Source organism: Silene latifolia, chromosome 9, assembly GCF_048544455.1.
Source record: "Silene latifolia isolate original U9 population chromosome 9, ASM4854445v1, whole genome shotgun sequence".
Taxonomy (NCBI): domain Eukaryota; kingdom Viridiplantae; phylum Streptophyta; class Magnoliopsida; order Caryophyllales; family Caryophyllaceae; genus Silene; species Silene latifolia.
Genome location: NC_133534.1, coordinates 79,169,631 through 79,189,611, shown reverse-complemented (window position 1 = coordinate 79,189,611; position 19,981 = coordinate 79,169,631). Strand labels below are relative to the sequence as shown.

Below are 19,981 nucleotides of genomic sequence, written 5' to 3'. Positions count from 1 at the left end.
TAAAGATAATCCTAATGGAAACCCCGTGCATCGCACGGGCTTTCCAACTAGTAGCAAATTAAATTTAGAAGAAATCAACGTAATCGAACAAGCTTTCTAATCCAAGTCTTACACAACAACAATTAACCAAAATTTGCTGCCCAAAAAAAAAAACAAATCTGTATATTCTCTTTTTTTCCCCCTCGTACTTTCATATTAACTGATGTCATTTGAAAATTGAAACAAAAAGCTGAAATTTTCTTTCCAAACTTTTAGATATCAAGATTTGGTCATCAATCAAGAAAACATTTTCCAGAAATAAAAAATCAAATACAATCCGAAACAAACAATTCATATATGTTATGCCAAATAGCGCAAGTATTTATCAACTAACAAAATTCAAGGGGTTACATTATTCGTGTATAATAGTGTAAACCAAAACCCTTTAGCAGGGCCTCAACACTTGTCTAATGTAATAAACCGCCTGTTCTTCATACCGAAGCCTAAACTAAGTATTCTGAGTCCACCGGGGATCATTCTCAGCCAAGTCGATGAAATAAGCTGTCGTTCTCAATACATACCAGAACTTGAGAAGCTAAATTGCATTAGCAAAAAGGGCCAATGATGGAGCAAAATCTCAATTCAAGCACTTGATCTTCATTGCATTACTGATAACGCCTTGGCTTCGCTCTGGATTTTCAAATTTCAGCAGCTTCTCGAGTTCGGTTGCTGCTTCAAGAACTTTCTCCGTATTGAATGTAGTTGACTTCAAAGCGAAAATAACTTCATTCACATCTTGCTCAAGTTGAAGGCAATATAAGTGGCTGAAAACCTGTAAAGAAAGAAAGATGGAATCAGAAAGTAGTATATTTATAATTTTATTTTTCAACAAGAAAACTGGGGAAAAGGTTGTCATTCACCGCAGGCAAAAACTCAGTTATAAAAAATTCCTCTTCACTCCCACCATTTGCACAATTAAATAGAAAATAGATCATCTATATATGCTTGCATAAGATGATTTTGTACAAGTTTTACTTCGTGCCTTAAACTACTAACCACACCCTAGAAAAAACATATTTCTACCAATGCCTTCCATGGAGATATGCCTAAGAGGAGAATTAATGAACTGTATGCATCAGAAAGACATCACAATACCTTTTATGTTAAAGAATACTCGGTGCAAGAAACGAAATTTGATTAGAAGAAACATGACCATGCAATTAGCTTGGTATTGAAAAATAGAAATTGAGTGAACAGCATTACTAACATCTCAGGTAAACACCAAACCAGAAGGCTTGAATCAGTAAATTAATTTGCAGCAAGTCGCCATAGCTTCGTATGAGCTGCAACAATAACATTAATCCATCTCAATTTTCATTCTTACCATTTTCATTCTCGAAATAACCATTTTCTTCATGGAAGGGGATCGTGAGACCAAATTAATGATGAAAAGCCCTTGGTCAGAAAGAACATCTCTAACAGTTTTGAAGAAATTATCTTCTAAAAAATCAGGGGCAGGGCAGGAAATTCCAGAGCTGCAACAAGAAGCAAATAAGCAATACATAGCAGAGTTGTGAGACTGACTGAGCAAGGACATATGAGAACAAAAGAGAACAGACAATCACCTTGAATCTGAAGAATCTACGTCAACAATAATTATGTCAAGTTTTTGGACGACACAACTGCCAATCGGCAAAGTTAGTTCCCCACCGCTGGTTGTCTCTGCCCTACCGGTATCAGCAACTTTACGTAGGGTAGAATTTACACGGTTTCTCAAAAACTCAATCCCATCAGCAACATGAACCTAGAGCCACCAAAAATCCAGGAAAAAATAAAATACTGAATACAAAGTTGCAATAATCTATAATATGGCAATGTACGAAACTGCAGAAAATCACACTGAAGGTTTTCATTATTTGTTTGGGGAAGTTGACTATACTTTATAACGCATTTAAACGGAGTCCACTTGCTAAATTCTTATTAATTAGTGCCCTACTGAAGCCACAGGCTGATAGGATACCTGGGCCAGTTAATCACTTTTGGCTTCAGACCCCAGTTCCAAGAATTTAGACCATACAATGACTTCCAAGGTAGTTACTGCACTTACGGCAGTATACAGATGAAACAATCATCCCGCAAAAGTGAGTCAGTTAGATTACACAAACTAGTGCACCCACAAAAGCGAGTCAATTAGATTACATAGACTAGTATGCTCACCAAAATGTTGTATAGTATGAAAACAACCATGTTCAGCAAAAAGGCACCATCGCAGTAATGCATGTAAACCAACAGACCAGCAGGCACATGGAGTCTGATGGAGATATAGACGAGTAACTGAAGATCATAATGGCAAATAATTTGTAGTTACCTTCAAATGTTCATCTTCACAGAAACCAAAATAATCCTTGGCAAGAACAGACACCACTGGATCTAATTCTACCACCTATCAGAAGAAAGGATACAGATTAATTCAACTTTTCTGGCACATAAACAAATGATCCTAATTTGTACGGGATGTCAAACCACCTCCACATGTAGCACGTCCATACATCTGTGAAGAAACATTGGAAGCAGGCCAGCTCCAAGACCTATTACAACAGTCTCAACCTGCAGCAGTAAGGATAGTTCAACATCTTTATAACATATATGCGACACTGAGCAACAAGCACAATGTCATTCTAACTGTTGTTCTGTTCCTATCTATATAAACCACACAACAACAAACAATAGCATCTTAGAAACAATTGCTTTACCTTCCCTCCACCAGATTTCAAACTTTCCAAGTAAGGTTGGATTAGAGTGAATCCAGCAACAATTCCTGTATGGTATGCACTAACCAGGAAAGTATGATCAACGTTCTTCATATCACTCAGATCTGTGAAATCACGGAAAATACGGCAAGAGATTAGAAGACAAAGAAAGCACTACTTCTGCCATGCATCACACGCTTAGTGTTATTGTTGAATTCTTCTTTATTTATCAACAACGAAAAATAACACAAAACTTGTGCATCAAGCATCGACAATAATTTGTCTTAGCAAATAGGTTTTTTTAATCTGATTCTTTAGGAAGTCGGCTGCAACTGAATACACATGGAGAAGGAAGATAAGTTTATGTATGAAAGAGGATCTCACACTTGGCATAGTCATGTCCCCTATCCCCATCCCCAAATTAAAAAAAAGTGTCATAGCATGGTTGTCTGTCATATATTGTTCTATGTTATGACAAATAAGATTTATCTAAAACACCTGATGAAGAAGCAACCAATCGTAGCCTTAGTGGACAGAAATATGTCCTTGAAATGAAAATTAGTTTTCAGATACACTGCCAGATGTTTCAAGTGATCAATCCATTGCGATGAAAAAGGAACGTAACGTATATCTCAATCATGAAAAAAAGTATAGCATGGTATTACTTACGAAAGAGCGAGTTAAAGATGCCAAATTGTAATAACTTAGCGATAAGCAGGTCATCTAGGAAGAAAGAAGCCGTCCATTACCATTGAAAAATGATTGATCTGCTTTCTGCTTCCCTCTTTTCTTAGATTTCAGATTTGAGACAGACTTCTTCATTTCTGTTTCACCACCACGTGCTTGAGATGGTTCATCTATGAGCAACGCTTCAGACTGAACTAGACCCTCGCTTCTTCGAAAAACAAGTCGACGGAACAGCGGCTCCTTTAAAGGAGAAATAGTAGCAAGGCTCTCATCAACATTTTCGTACATAACATCCTCAACAATAATTGGCCCAGTATATTTAGATATGACCTACAAAGCAGAAGTTTACGAAGATGATAAGATACAAAATACATCCACAACACTCGCAGTCATCTGCTTCAACAGGAAAAAAAGTTGATGATCTACCAGAAGTTAAAACCTCAAGCTATGTTGAGCAGAAACAAAAAAAAAAAAAAAGTGTTTGCCATACAAGAAAACAAAACTGTCACTTGACGAAGCTGGGAAACACTGCTTAAGGATGCATTGGATATAAAGGTGCCAAGAGTCCAACTTCGACAATAGCTAACAGAAGTAACCCATGTGAACGAGATGTAAAACATTAACCCGAAGCCATCTCTCAAAGACTAATTATTAAACGAAAAAAATTTGAGCTCCAGGGCACCACTTTACATGACAAAAAAAGGCATTCAACATACAAAGTCCAATAAGAACAAGAGTCAGCTCAAGTGGTAAGAGCTCTCTTACTCCAACCATGAAGCCGGGGGTTCGATTCTCACCCGCGACATAAGTGCGCTCATTTGAACCAAAAAAAAACATACAAAGTCCAATACGGATTACAGATCAGTCCACCAAAACATTCAATAAAGTACTCATCATTGGAGAAATAAGAAAAAAAAAACGAATTTCATTGCTTATGTTGTTAATTGTAGATACTCCCTCCTATTCACTAACATCTTCCACATTTCCTAAACGGGTAAGTCACAATGATCTTCCACTTTCCTTATTTATCTATCATTTGTGGTTAATATCACATGTAACCCCACCTTTTCTCTTCTACTTTCATTTTCCTCCACATGTTACCATTCCACTAAATAATTGTCTAAAACTAATGTGGAAGAAGATAGAGAATAGGAGGGAGTATATTTTACGGTAACAAAATAGAGTGAGGATCTTCAATCTGTTTGGTGTCTCATCCCATGTACCACGTATCAGAAGAGGAATAAATGGGGTAGCTGTGGCCTAACTAGTTACCAAATGGGATAAAGATGTCTCACTCAGCAAAAGAACTCATTTATTAGAAACAGATAAACTGCAAAGAATTTCACTAGCCAACTAGAGAAAGCGCCGTGAAGGAATAAAAAGAAATGACAACAGCGATAAAACAACAAATGAGGCTATTATACTTATAGTTTATCATCACAAGCTTCTAACCTGGTGAACAATATTCCGATGTTTGATCCCGTCTCCAGCCATCATGAATCTACATATGGTTGTGTCCCAAAAAAAACATCAGAATACAGACAGAAGATGGCATAACAAACAAACTAAAAAGGCGTTCACCTACCATCTATCACTAAAAACATATATTATCCCAACATTAACTCACAAAACATACACATGTCTCAAAATCAATGTAAAAGTCTCAATTACACAGCAACATTACCCAACTGACTTCAAAGACTTTGTCTATGATGAGTTAAGGGGGTTGGATGCACGTATCTTTACCTACAATAAATCTAGTGTCAAGATTTGCATCTACCAACCTCTACTTCACAATATATGAAGTGCGGATAACTGAGTGGCTACTTTGCTTTATTCCTTCATATTCCAAATTTCTACAAAATAATAAGCGACTTTTTGGTTCCAGTGAACAGGTTCCCTTATGAGACTTGTCAGTACTAAATCAGATTCCTACAAGTGTTGGGAAATGTGTCCTCAACAATAGTGCGATCACATGATTTAAATATCATTATTAAATCTCATTTTAAGAATACATGTGGGATGTAATATTTTACAAGTCAACTGGTCCACACATATCGGTAATGATTGGCTGACTAGAGTTTGACATTACTGTCGTGCGACGGTGGTGATCAGTTGATCCCCTTAGGTCATACCTATAGGGAAATACTCTTAATTGATTATTTAATTAATCGTATACTGATACGAGTTAATTAAATTGCTTAAAATTGACGGATGATTTTGTGAGTATAATTTACGTATCTTATTGTAAATATGATTAAATAAGACGCGGTCTAAGTAATCGAATTATTTTATTACTTGGATGAAATTATTGTTTACAGAAACAATTGAAACAGAATGAATAAATTATTATAAATACAGAATGTTGTAGTTTATAATTTGGAAACCATTTTGGTACAAGTAATTATGAATTACTAGTCGATTTTGTATATGACATATTTTATGAGTATGTTGATTTTTAATATGTTAAAAATACATTACAATTTCATGTCAAGTAACATGTCACATATGTTACAATTGACAAATGACAAAATAAAATGGACCATCCATTTTATTTTGTATGTACCGAAATTATAAGGAGTTAGTGGAATAAAATTGTGTTAATTGTTTAGTGGTAGACACAATGATAAAAGCTAACTAGTAGGCTTGCATGCCTAGTCTCTTGTGAAGAGCAAAGATGAAAGCTATTGGGCAACCTACCCAAGGCCAAAATTTCGGCCAAAATGAAAAGGAAAGAAAGAGTTTTTTTCTTCCTAATCAATTCATTCATACATGAAAATAATTTTCTAGTGTGAGAAAATTAATATACTCTCTAAATATTATGAAATCTAGAGAAATAAAACTCACAAATATTACCACCTCTTGACCGAAATTTCAAGAGTGAAAATACAATTTATATTGTATCAATTTTATTGTAAAACCATTATTATTACTAGATCTAAATAGTATTGGTTTATTAAGATGTATTCCTTGGGTATATGCTTTTGGGAGGGATTCTACACTTGAATCCTTGTTCTTCCATTTGGTAAGCTCAAGAACAAAAGAAAAGGAGATTTCTTTTGTGCTCATTAGAACCGAAATCACAATGTAAGGATAATTTCTTCTCTATTATATTATTTGTTTGCATGCATAAAATCCGTATTTAATTTTATGACAAATTAATTTTGACATATAAGAGTATGTTAGTATGTATATGAATCTACATTTCCTTCAATCGGTATCAAGAGCCACGGTTGTTTGCATGCAAATCGGTTAAAAGTTTTTCCGAGTTATAAGAATAACAAATAAAACTTGTAAAATTTGTGTTATTATGAGATATCACGAAATCAATCCATGCATGTTAATATTTCTGGTCCTAAAATGTTTTAGGATATTTTGGTTAATTTTTCGGATTTTTATTGTTCATATTTTACAATAATGGCATTTAAATGTGATTTTATGAGTAAAAATGTCATTTTTGGTCTAAAATTAGCTATACTTCGAATTTTTCATTGATTTTTGGATATGTTGTCACATATATTATTTTGAGATAACCTGTAAATTTTCATAATTTTTGGACTTGTTATGCTCGAAAAATGAATTTTTCATTATTAAATTCGGATTTAGGTGAAAAATAGGTTAATATGAGTTAAATTTCGAATCTGGTCATAGAAAATTAATATGTTGTCACATGCAATTTTACAAGATGTGTGTAAAATAATTGGCTATAAAGAACTCTTTTTGCATGATTTATGAATTTTTGAAGAAAAATAGCATAAATAGTGACATTATTAGTGAAAATTAATAAAACATAATCTATGACTTAGGAAAAACGTCTAATGTTGCATTTTATTATCTTTTTCAGATCTAAAATTGAAAAGTTAGTGAAAATAATTTTTCCATGTTTTTATGATTATTTTATTAAAAATCGATAAACCGCAACATTGTTTTTAGGAAAAATTTGAAATTTTTAACCTAAGATTTTGAACATTATGAGTGTCATGGTATTTTTCCGGAATGTTCATGAGTTTAAATTTCAAATTTTGAATTTATTTGAAATTTTGTGATTTATTTGAAGTTTAATAGCTTATTTTTGTAATTTTGGTCCATTTATGAACAAATTTGTAAATAAAGGTTAATTATGGTCAAATTATTAGTGAAGACTATATTTTGAGTCCTAAGAGGTTAGGGTAATTAACTTATACATAAATATGAGTTTATGTATTTTTGTGATTATAAAATGTTGAAATCACGCAAATCCGTAAAAACCGAGTAATATACGATATTGGCTAATTAAAGGCGATTTAGCATAAAATTGAGCATGTTCATACATATTATAATGCTGCATTTTCTTTATGATTGTCATAATTTTAATTTATGTAATTTTGAAATTATGTAATTTTACTTAGTATGGCCTTAGATTTTAATTGGTATTTCCGAAATGTATGGGAATATCGATTCGGTTGTAATTTTATTGTGATCTCGTATCACCGTTTTGTAATTTAATAGATTTATTTTATTTTAGTTACAAATGTATAATAGGAAATTATGTAATTTATTATGTAATTTTATTCATTAGGAGTTCCCAAAGACGGATTTCTTCAAGAATGGCGATACATAAAGACGGTGTTACCTCGAGATGCGTGCCACAACCGAAGTTCAAGGGACCAATGGAGTTGGTTTCCGAATATGTAATAGTTAAATAGTTTTTCTATTTTAGGAAAGGCCATACTAGGATTTATTTATTTTATGCTTGCATTTTATTTTATGTCACATGCATCGCTAAATCGCCATAACTAAACATGCATCCTTACTTTATCGAGTTTATCGACCGTGTCAATTCGAATTATCGTAGTTCACCGCTTTAGTTCACTTAAAACGTGATAGATAATAAATTGACATGACCTCTCGCTAAAACAATTAATTGAGACATAGCCTTACCAAATAGTAGAAACCATGAAAACCTATTTCGCGAGGGGAGTGCACTCGGCCCCGGGGTACAAACCTTGTTACGTAGGGGAAGTGGGTGATAAATGTTAATCCACCGAATTCATGTTGATGAGGGTTTCATCGGCTACCCCGTGCCTAAGTTAATGTGGGTTTGGATAATGGACACATTTATTCGAAATTTGGATTGAACTCAACAAAAGTAATTGATAAGGGTTTCATCGGCTACCCCGTGCCCTTGTTGATGTGTTTTGGGCTATAGATAAATATTAGAGTAATTTTATCGACCGAGAGTTCTAAAAGTAGAATCGATTAAAGAGTTAATCCACCGAGTTATATTGATAAGGGTTTCATCGGCTACCCCGTGCCCAAGTTAATATGAATTTGGATCTTGAAATCATTTATCATAGTTGGGTAGAGGTCACTATGTAAATGCTATACTTGTTTACAAGTATTAATATAACGATGAATGTTTTGTTTTCCACTATTCCGTTATCATATTGTTCTATTTCTTTACCACAATTCATATACAATATCATTTCGATTTTGATTCAAATCTCCATTAAAACATCGTAACTAAAGACAAAATATGAATTTTCTTCTAAAGACCTCGTATGAACCATTGCTAAGGATCTCTTGTAAAGAGTATAGATTAAAGTTATTCATTATCAAAAAGGTTTTTGATTCTTGACTAACACTTCTACTTACAATGGATTGTTTTTCATATACTTAAGTGAATTAAGTACTTTGAAGCGATAAATTATTTTGGTAATTAGTTTTGTCATAATTCGTAATTGACCAAAATAACGCAACCACTTCAATGAAAGTTTTAAGACTAAACGAACAAATGAAGAGTAATCTTCATGAATTCAATTTTGCTTCTCAAAGCAAAGACTCATTGAAATGAGTGGGAGCATTCTCTTAAACCGTTAAGATGAGGACGAGGTTAAAGAAGTAAAATTAGTATGGAATTGATACAAGGTTATGTTAAAGGTAAAGTTGTTGAGAATGACGATACTAAACCTATCAATCCCGACCGATAAAGTTTCCATTGTCTTAAATATTGGACACGAGAAAGGAAACTACCCCAAATTATTGAAGAATCAACAAGTTAGTTGTGGGACATCTAATGGGACCTTCTTCTTTAAATGTTTATTTGATTAAACATAAATTTTGCTAGTACCACTTCGTCAATATTAGAAACCAGTGGAGGTTTTCATCATTGTACTTGATACATAGGATGATTAGAATATGACGACTAGCAACAATAATGTCGAGAGATAGAGTAATTGTGTACTCAATCTAGTTTTTGGATTTAAAGTTGTACTTAATTATGACTATTAAGTGCATAAACTCTAAATAAGAATATAAACTTGTTAAGATACAAAAGAGGTTTCATTTTTGTGACCCTTTACACCACGATTTGATATATGGCTAGCCCATTATCAAGGTGATAATATTCTAAACCAAACTAGAACGATATATCATGAAGATGATGCAAGACTCCAATTGGTAACCCAAGATTAAACCTTAAATTTTGGAATGATGAACGCAAAGAGTTATCAAGTACTCTTGAAACCATTAGATTGTATCAAGTACCCTTGAAACCATTAGATTGTTAATGGTATATGCGTATCTTATATTCAAAGCAAGATGTCTCGTGCCTTTTGGTTGAAAAGGAGATCGAGGTTGTAAATCATTGATCCATAATAGGTTGATCATTTTCTTTTACCAACGATTTAAGTTGATGCTAATGTGTTTACTTAATAAGGTAAATAGAGAAATCTTTGAAGAAGTTTAAAGAGTTCAAGGAATCACGATTTAGTCGTGATGGGATTATCAAAGTCAAGACTTTGACATAAGCCAAAGGAAATGTGATATAGTATCACAAATTAATCTCTCTTAACACGCGTTATGGAATAATGTGTGGTTGGATATGAATTCAAACGCTAATTGATATGGTTTGGACTTCAATCAAGTTACTTTGAGTTACTTGATCCTTTTGGGGAATTTATCATTTTTTTTGTCTAATTTATTTTCCACTAAATCGAATCATATGAGATATGAAATGGTAAGGGTACCATGGTTGTAAGCTTTCACAAGAAACAAATACTCATTTTTCCCTTTCAATTATCACGAGTACGACGGGTTTGTGGCTCGTGAAGTTGTCTTTCTAAAATACAAGTTTATTTTAAAAGACAGAGTGGGAGAAATTATTCAAGAGCCACAAAGAATGTTATGTAGCAAGAAACTGGTCTTTCTTGGCTACATGAGACGTTTTGTGTAAGACGTTTCTTCAAAACCTAGGAGGTTAAAATTCGTCACTTGTTAAAAATGATGAATTCATGCTACTTTGAAGAAAGTAAAGAGCTTATAACTTACAAAAGAAATTGTTTGATTCAAGTTGATTGCTTCTAGAAAGTAATGAACATATGACTTACATAAGAATGTTTAAGTCACAACTCAATACAAGGCTTAGAGCCATGAAAATCCGAAACAAAAGGGCTTGATTAGTGACAAAGGGTTTTGCACTAATAAAGAGAGATTTCAAAGCAAGATTGGTTGCAAAGGGTTTTGCACCAACTGAAATTCTTAAGTCTATTTGGATCTTCTTAGGGATTATGTTTCATTGTTATGAAATACGTAGCAAGTGAATCTAAAACCCACTTCTTCAAAAGAAGGAATGTATTCAATACATGTCATGAGTTTTGTAGATTCTTGCAATCCTAAGATAATGTGAAACTTAAGAGAGGGTCTTAAGTAGGACATCAATGAGTTAGAATCAATATTTTTATCATGTGATAAAAACATTTCTCGATAAGTCGAGAAGTTGTGTTTATACATGAAGTATTAGTGGTAGTTACGGAAATTTTAATTAGTCCGATATGTGGATGACATATTGATCATTGAGAATGATTTAAGACTTTTGGAGTAATATAATACATCTTTAATATCTAGATTTATGAAGATAAATCCACGTGATATTAGCGTCAGTAAGAAGTCTTATGTTGATAAGATTCATGATTAGTTCAATTAATTTGAACATATTTGATTGATTCCATTTGCTTCCGGATCAATTAAATGAGTAATGATGTATAACACTTCATATGCTTTGAGTATGATGAATTGTTTTCAAAATCAAATTTAAGTAATCCTTGCCAAGTAAGCCATATAGATTACCCTTAAGTGCATGCAGAAGCATTAAGGAAGTAAAGCAAAGTGTTTATGATGCAATTTTGTGTAAGGGTGTTACACAAGTGACAATTGACAATTGAGGTTGCGCATGGTTTCCGACAAAACCATAATCAAAACACATTAGGATGGTTAAGATACCATTGTGGCTATGTTAATTAAGAAGTAGATTTTCTAGAATCGTTCTAGACAATAAAGAACAATAAGAGATATTTATAACGGAAATTGAGTACACTTGCAATCATGAGATGTGCAAGAGGATGAGTCCCACACACCTTTGTGAAAACAAAGTGGGAGCTATTCGTAGGCTAGAGGATCTATGTCTTGATTGGATCTCGACACGCACTCGTAAAGTTTTGTGATGCAAATGTATACATTACAAAGGAAAACGAGTATGTAGTAAGGTTGAGTAAGGTACAAGAAGTTGATAAAACCTACTAACCAAAGCCTTCTCAAAGGCTAAACATGATGAGTCATGTCATTTCAATTGAATTGAAATGAACAACTACGTACAAGATCAAATTAGATTATAGAATATGAAATAGTAATCGGGCATTGACTATTCATATGTGATAATCACATTTGTCGTTCGAGTTTTATTTTAAAACTCTTTTATTATACTTTGTTACATCCAAACGGGTTGTGGAGACAATTGAACCCCGTTAAAGTGAACACGGATTAACATTGTATTTGCCCATAGTTACTTGTATGAGGTGACGTCTCGAAGTGACTAGAGTGTGATGCGATTGATGGCAAGTTCAAGTGCCATAAAGTCATGTGAGATGACTAGTCGATCACATACAGCGGCATCTGTTAGGAACGTTTTGTCGGGCCTTATGACCGCTTATAGAGTTCGGCAAATTTATATAGCCTGGTCGTGGCGAGAGCTGCTATAGTATTCAAATGAGTCGATTCTTTTGACTAAAGACTATTCACCTAAGATGGCACGATTTCAGATTAACTTTGATTTGTGTTACTACGACCTTCGTAAATGGGGTCAAATGGGCATATTTTGGGTTATGATGGTCGTGGCTAGTCGAAGGGAATAAGTGCGATAGGAATTGTCCACCCCCTTGTCAGGGTTAAAACAATATCTCGGGGCCACTCGAGGAGTAATGAATCGAAATGCGTGGCCACGCTCGGAATGTATCTATGATACATAAATCCGTCAATCGTTATTCTCCGGATCGAGGAAACCACTCGATATGATCACTTGCAAGTACGACCGAAAGACACCTTGCATTGAGTGGGAGATAGTAATAGGACAAGAGAATTGGTGACGCACACTTGTCGAGGACAAGTGGGAGATTGTGGGAAAATGTGTCCTCAACAATAGTGCGATCACATGATTTAAATATCATTATTAAATCTCATTTTAAGAATACATGTGGGATGTAATATTTTACAAGTCAATCGTCCACACATATCGGTAATGATTGGTGACTAGAGTTTGACATTATTGTCGTGCGACGGTGGTGATCGGTTGATCCCCTTAGGTCATACCTATAGGGAAATACTCTTAGTTGATTATTTAATTAATCGTATGCCGATACAAGTTAATTAAATTGCTTAAAATCGACGGATGATTTTGTGAGTATAATTTACGTATCTTATTGTAAATATGATTAAATAAGACGCGGTCTAAGTAATCGAATTATTTTATTACTTGGATGAAATTATTGTTTTGAGAAACAATTGAAACGGAATGAATAAATTATTATAAATACGGAATGTTGTAGTTTATAATTTGGAAACCATTTTGGTACAAGTAATTATGAATTACTAGTCGATTTTGTATATGACATATTTTATGAGTATGTTGATTTTTAATATGTTAAAAATACATTACAATTTCATATGTCAAGTAACATGTCACATATGTTACAATTGACAAATGACAAAATAAAATGGACCATCCATTTTATTTTGTATGTATCAAATTATAAGGAGTTAGTGGAATAAAATTGTGTTAATTGTTTAGTGGTAGACACAATGATAAAAGCTAACTAGTAGGCTTGCATGCCTAGTCTCTTGTGAAGAGCAAAGATGAAAGCTATTGGGCAACCTACCCAAGGCCAAAATTTCGGCCAAAATGAAAAGGAAAGAAAGAGTTTTCTTCTTCCTAATCAATTCATTCATACATGAAAATAATTTTCTAGTGTGAGAAAATTAATATACTCTCTAAATATTATGAAAACTAGAGAAATAAAACTCACAAATATTACCACCACTTGACCGAAATTTCAAGAGTGAAAATACAATTTATATTGTATCAATTTTATTGTAAAACCATTATTATTACTAGATCTAAATAGTATTGGTTTATTAAGATGTATTCCTTGGGTATATGCTTTTGGGAGGGATTCTACACTTGAATCCTTGTTCTTCCATTTGGTAAGCTCAAGAACAAAAGAAAAGGAGATTTCTTTTGTGCCCATTAGAACCGAAATCACAATGTAAGGATGATTTCTTCTCTATTATATTATTTGTTTGCATGCATAAAATCCGTATTTAATTTTATGACAAATTAATTTTGACATATAAGAGTATGTTAGTATGTATATGAATCTGCATTTCCTTCAATAAGCACTTTGAAGGACTAAAGCAATCACAATCTGCAATGAAATTTTGGATGTCTCAATAGGTTATAATCCAGTTTTTCAAGTGGTTGTATAGCCAAACTAGAAACTTATATATTTTTTTCTTAAATAATTTGAGTATTTGACACACATAATAATGCCTATTGGACTGTGCCTTCGCAGATTTCGGCTTTACACACTTAATGCCTAGTAGGGGCAAAATGGGTGACAGAAATCATCAATGTCAATTTGACAATAAAAATAGGTCGATTTGCTGTAGAATGGTGACGCATGTGCTCGAACAGCTTGAAGCTCAAAAATCAAACAAGATCGGATCGATCAATTCAATCTCCTTTTAGTCACATACTCCTACTCCTCTAGAATACACGCATACAGCATGGCTAATGGCTAGGTAGCTTCCAATTGAAGATATATACTTACAATTGGGACTGTAAATGATCTGAGCAACTGAGCAAGCTCGTAGAGCCCTCGGAATCAGCTCGGTCAAAGCTCGGCTAGAAATCGGTCAATACTGATTCCGAGCCGATTTTGAGTAGAGGTTGACAAAATCCGAGCCAGTTCCGAGCTTAGTAGAGCTCGGATCGGAAGCTCTAGTAAGCTCGTTTTATTTTCTTTCTATTATTTAATTTTGGCATTTATAGTTGGTTTTTTTTCCTTGATAAAATGCTGTTTTAACATTATATTTTTATAATATTTGATAAGTATTTTATATTTGCATTTAACTTAAATTACATTTATTTTTTAATTTATTAAAAGAGTTAAAGAAAGTAAAGAAAATGATGATTTAACCGAGCTCGAGTTGAGCTCGAGCCTAATCCGAGCCGATTCCAAGCTTAAATTATTTAAGCTCGAAGAATTCCGAGCCGATTGCGAGCTCAAGATCAAATTTCCGAACTGATTCCAAACTCACCTAAGCTCGATCTCAAATCGGCTCGGTTACACCCCTACTTACAATCACAGTCATTCCACGGCCATCAAGACAGTGGAAATGCTGTGTTGGCCATACATTATGATAGGTCACCATTAGAGTAAACGAGTGTGGAGTACAAATAAAGAAGCGAATAAACACGTACGGAATTTGTTCCCCACTGTCAATTTTCTGTGGTGCTAATGGCTTCACGAGAGGTGAAAGATCTTTCTGCATAACGGAACAAGCAAAGCATGACAGTCTTCAGTCTAACACCATACATTAAAAATAAGTTATACAATTCAAACACTTCAATCTTCAAAACTTCAAATAAAGGTCTAACTTCACCTGAATCTCCTCCAAGCTGACATTAGCATGACTGGAGTCCAACAAAATCTGAATCAGTTAACTTGTAGGTAAATAAATTGGTAACACCAGTAGCACTATATAACATCTAACATTTATAGAGCACATATCACCATGAATGCAGAGAGGTACCATAATCAGCCGAGCAGCCTGTGAACTCTCAACCACCATCCACTGCCCTTCTTCTGAGAAGAATAACCATTCTTGCGTCCGGGTCTGAAAAATAGAAGTAAAATGATTGAGGGTTCACTAATATGAATTACTGTACCTCCACAAAAGCTTAAGACTCCGAAGGTAAGGATAATGTTACTGATTTCTACAGCAAAATAGATTACTTCACATATTTACAATACTAGAATGAGTACAATTAGGCTGACCTATACGCAAATTTGACCCGAATTGTGCAACTGAATATGACTCGGTACTCGAATATGACCTGACAGCCGACCAAAGCCGACGTGAGCTTTGGTGACCAAAGCCGACAAAAGCTTTGGTGACCAAAGCCGACACGAGCTTTGGTGACCCAAGCTGAACACAATCTGTACTAACCTAATGTCCCGATCCAAAACAACCCTAGCAGAAAAAGACACGGTCCAAAATTACCCGAAATGACAACTGAAATCACATTGAATATTATCTACATGGAAATTAATGATCAATCTTCACCCCTTATAAAAAGGTAGTTCTGCAAAACAAATTTTAGGGCCAGATTTTCACTAATTAAACCCTTTTGACCACTAAGCTGCAAATGACCCCCCATAAAATGAGATGTACCAAAGTGACTTATATCCAAAATGACTTGATAAAAGATAACAACACATTTGAAGGAAACCCAAAACCCAAAATATATAGCACACCCGAAATGACTACCCAAAATGACTTTAACCCGCCTAAATGACCTGTTTATTAGGTCTATACTATTGCCTCATAATAACAGAACTTTAATATAGTGACAGCCATATTCTACTTTATTTTTTTATGGTCCAAGCCACATGCTTAAGAGTAGACTAATGAAAAATGATAAGAAATACAGAAAGCTATAGATGAAATTGCTCTTTAATATCAACAACACAATCATCTCAATTACATATGTTTGAAAGTCATTAGCAGTTTAGCACTGTATGAACAAACCTTGGGGACAAGGAAAATTCCACACTGATAAGTGAAGGGGTGAGACGGCTCTTTAGCATCAAGAACAACAGCCCTGTAACGGAAAAAGGAGTCCCCTTCTCCACCCAACGTAACCAGGGCTCGCCTACCTGGACTAAGCTCCTGAAGATCTCCTTTGGCACCTAGTTTCAGATCTTCGAGAGAGTACACAATATCAGAATCATCCACGCACCCTTTGCGAATTTCATTCTCAGCTTCAAGTGCAGCACTGATACCATGAGCCTGGCAACGTAGACAGCAGATTAATACTAACCCCCATTTCATGATGTTATTCCCATTTTCCAATATATGATAGGTGGATTTTGGAAAATGCGAAGAACATGAAGAAACGGAGGAAGTAATAGATGAAAGGTGATAACACAAAATGCTGTTGAACTAGCTAACTTTCTTTGAAACCTAGGTTTAATATCCCACAGATCAACAGGTATTTACTGCATCAATGGCATATAGAAAATCATTAATGAATGTATTCTAGAAGGGAAGTGACAAGGAGGGAATAGACATAAAACTTTTCTTAAAGGTATCAAGCCATGTACAAGTTACAACTAGACAACTTCAGCTGAACAATATTATATAAAACTTCTAGTACACCATCATTTGGCATCTGAGACTAGAGCAAGTATTCTATTTCCACTTAATTGAATGTTAAGCAGAATAGAAAATTGCAGAATTCAAGCTAGACAAACAAAAATTCAAGTTGTTCCACAATATTCACAGCTTTTGTTATACGCAGCAACAATATCCCTGTTACCTCAAAGGCTCGTGCCTCTAGGGGGAGTCCGATGTACCAAACCTTGCCCATATTTTAAACAATGGTAGGAATGTATAGTGCCGCTGTGTAAATTTTTATCATTTACCAATCTTTTCACAAAAAAATTAGAAATAAAAAAGTAAAAAGGTTAACAGCATAAAGAACTATTAGCACTTGAAGATTTGCCTGTTCAGTGTTGCAAATACTTGAGTGATCAAATGAAGAAACTATCTGGGCCACTGAACAAGAGTCCTCTTTCACAGCGACCACCATGAATGTGTTAAGGCTAGGCTTACTCGATGGTTTCTGTGGTATGCAATGAAGAGTCGTTACCCATCCAAAACGAAACTTTGGGAAAAGCAGTCCTGCATAGAGTGGGAAAAGAATAGTCACTTTCAACATTGTGGAACGTTATACACAATATCCTACAAGTTCCATTCACAATGGCAAGCATCAGTACTCAGAGAGAAGTTTTACTCAACATCAGTACTGAGGAGATTTACTCCTTGAAAAAGTTGAATCACTGCCTCCAAGTTGGGTGATCCGAAATGTAAAAGTAGAAAAGGAAATGGCAAAAAGTATATGAATCAAGAATTTATTTCAATACTACAGGGTGTATACCTAAGACATGAGACTCTGCCAGAGTGAGACAAATAAACTTCCCTCCAGGCTTTAAAACCCTCTTCACCTGATAAGATCCATATTTTACGTCGAATTCAATGGTAGAAACAAATATAAGCAATGATGCTACTATGCTGAAAATGTTTAAAGGACATACAAACGAAGTGTGAGAAATGAAGTCCAGAACACCTCTGATAAATATTGATTTCCCAACTTAGGACCGAACTCTGGCTCCATCAATGCATCTAATCCCCCCTTGTCCAAAATTATGTCAAATGTTGCATCAGAAAACTGCCACAAAGGAATAAAGAAGAATAAATATTACGAAAAGTTAGAAAGCTGCAACTGTATGACACCGTCACCATTCAGGGTAGAGGAAAGCGAGAAGAATAAATACTCTCTCCTATTCTAAATAACTCTCCATATTTCCTTTTTGGTCTATTCACAATACTCTCCCTATTTCCTTATTTGGCAAACTTTTATACCCCTCCAATTCACAATAAACCTCTCATTTCATTTTGGCACAAAAATTAAGGAAACACACTACCCCACCATATAATTAAATTTGGACCATACAAATACACTACCGCACCATACAATTAAATTTGGACCATACAAATACTTACCAAAAAAAGGAAATAGGGAGGTTATTGTGAATAACCGAAAAAAGAAATAGGGAGGTTTATTGTGAATTGGAGGGAGTACTTATTTTAATCATCCCACCCCACAACAATATCCCACAATACTCATACTTTATCTTATTTTAATCACCTTGCCCCACAACAATACTTATTTTAATCACCTTACCCCACAACAATACTTATTTTAATCACACAATATCTTCCCTCTCTCCAATCTCCTACCCACTACAATACTTTACCATATAATACTCCCCTCCCTTAATTCTCGTGCCCTCCATGAAAGGGGAGGGTTATTAAGAATAGGAGGGAGTATTACAAAAGGAAGGAAAATTTGCTAACCAAACTAGTTGGTTTTCTTGTTTAATGTGAAGGAATGGTAATTTGATAAATTATGATTTATTTGTTTATCTTTCTATTTTCAAAATGCTTTTATTTTGGTCCACTAGTCATCCCATAGCTATAGTTCACCCCCTGTTTAGGACAAAGCAAAGATAAACAAATGAAACGAAACTCTAGTATAGGCGATGCAGTCTTTTTCCGCGATGAGAGAGTAAACATAATATCAACAACATCAACATTTGGTAGTGCCTGAAAAAACATTGAGAAGCTAAAAACAAGACCTGCATATCAGTAATATCCATAACACGCCAGCGCATCTTAGGGCGGTCCCGAACATTACGGCGAAGCATATCGGAGATAACAACCTTGGAAAAATCAACATTGGTGATATCATGAAAACCAGCGTCGTATAAATGTTCAGAGAGTCTAGAGTTACCGCAACCAGGCACAAGTATCTGCAACTTATCCGGCGAAATTCCGGCAGAAGAAGAAGAGGAGAGAAGAGAGATAAGAGGAGGTTTGAGCTGAGTCCACTCGGCGTACCACTCGAACGAGTCATCGCTGCCACGAATACTGAAGAATTTGTCCCAATTTTCTTTGCTTGTGAAATCATCTAGAGTTGATAAAATCTCTGATTCTTGCTGTTTCGATGAATTGTTCTTGTTGTTATTAGGGTTTTGAGTCTTCTTTTTCTTCCCCATTTTTTTTGGAACAAGAAATCTCAAGGGTTCTGGCCTCTGGGTGTCGCTTATGGAGTATCAGTCGCTAGTGTTATATTTTTTTTATTTAAAGGGTTTTTTTTGTTAGAAACTACCTTATATTTAGGGGTATTTGTAAAAATACTATCTTACATTATTTTTTTTGTTTTCGACTACCTTTGATTTCTTTAGTTTTGGTCAATAACTACCTATGTTAAGAGTCTAGACGGAATTAGTCAATTTTTTGGCTTTAACCTATCTCTCATGAGTCCTTTATGATTCAAATTTGCTTAGATCCTATTTTGGGAAGTCATGATGTATTTACGCTTAACTTTAAGAGATGTTCGTAGTTAT

General features: G+C 34.5%; 1 protein-coding gene across 1 annotated transcript; it reads right to left on the bottom strand.

The window, feature by feature from the left end:
- Positions 1–310: 310 nt before the first annotated feature.
- LOC141599940 (uncharacterized) lies at positions 311–19,717 on the bottom strand. Its single transcript, XM_074420079.1, has 16 exons — positions 19,211–19,717; positions 18,139–18,240; positions 17,950–18,016; positions 17,515–17,693; positions 16,539–16,799; positions 15,540–15,623; positions 15,390–15,437; positions 15,208–15,272; positions 4,869–4,917; positions 3,479–3,746; positions 2,733–2,854; positions 2,506–2,586; positions 2,348–2,422; positions 1,605–1,783; positions 1,364–1,514; positions 311–811 (listed from the first exon to the last, which is right to left on the bottom strand). Exons 1-16 carry the CDS (start codon positions 19,628–19,630, stop codon positions 617–619), a joined length of 2,346 nt encoding a protein of 781 aa, XP_074276180.1. The 5' UTR covers positions 19,631–19,717; the 3' UTR covers positions 311–616.
- Positions 19,718–19,981: the final 264 nt, after the last annotated feature.

Coding starts and splice junctions, on each gene's coding strand:
- LOC141599940 (XM_074420079.1), bottom strand. CDS start 19,630: ATGGGGAAGAAAAAGAAGACTCAAAACCCTAATAACAACAAGAACAAT. Junction 2,587..2,732: donor TGAAATCTGGTGGAGGGAAG/GTAAAGCAATTG, acceptor TTACTGCTGCAG/GTTGAGACTGTTGTAATAGG. Junction 1,784..2,347: donor GTGAAGATGAACATTTGAAG/GTAACTACAAAT, acceptor TGGTGGCTCTAG/GTTCATGTTGCTGATGGGAT.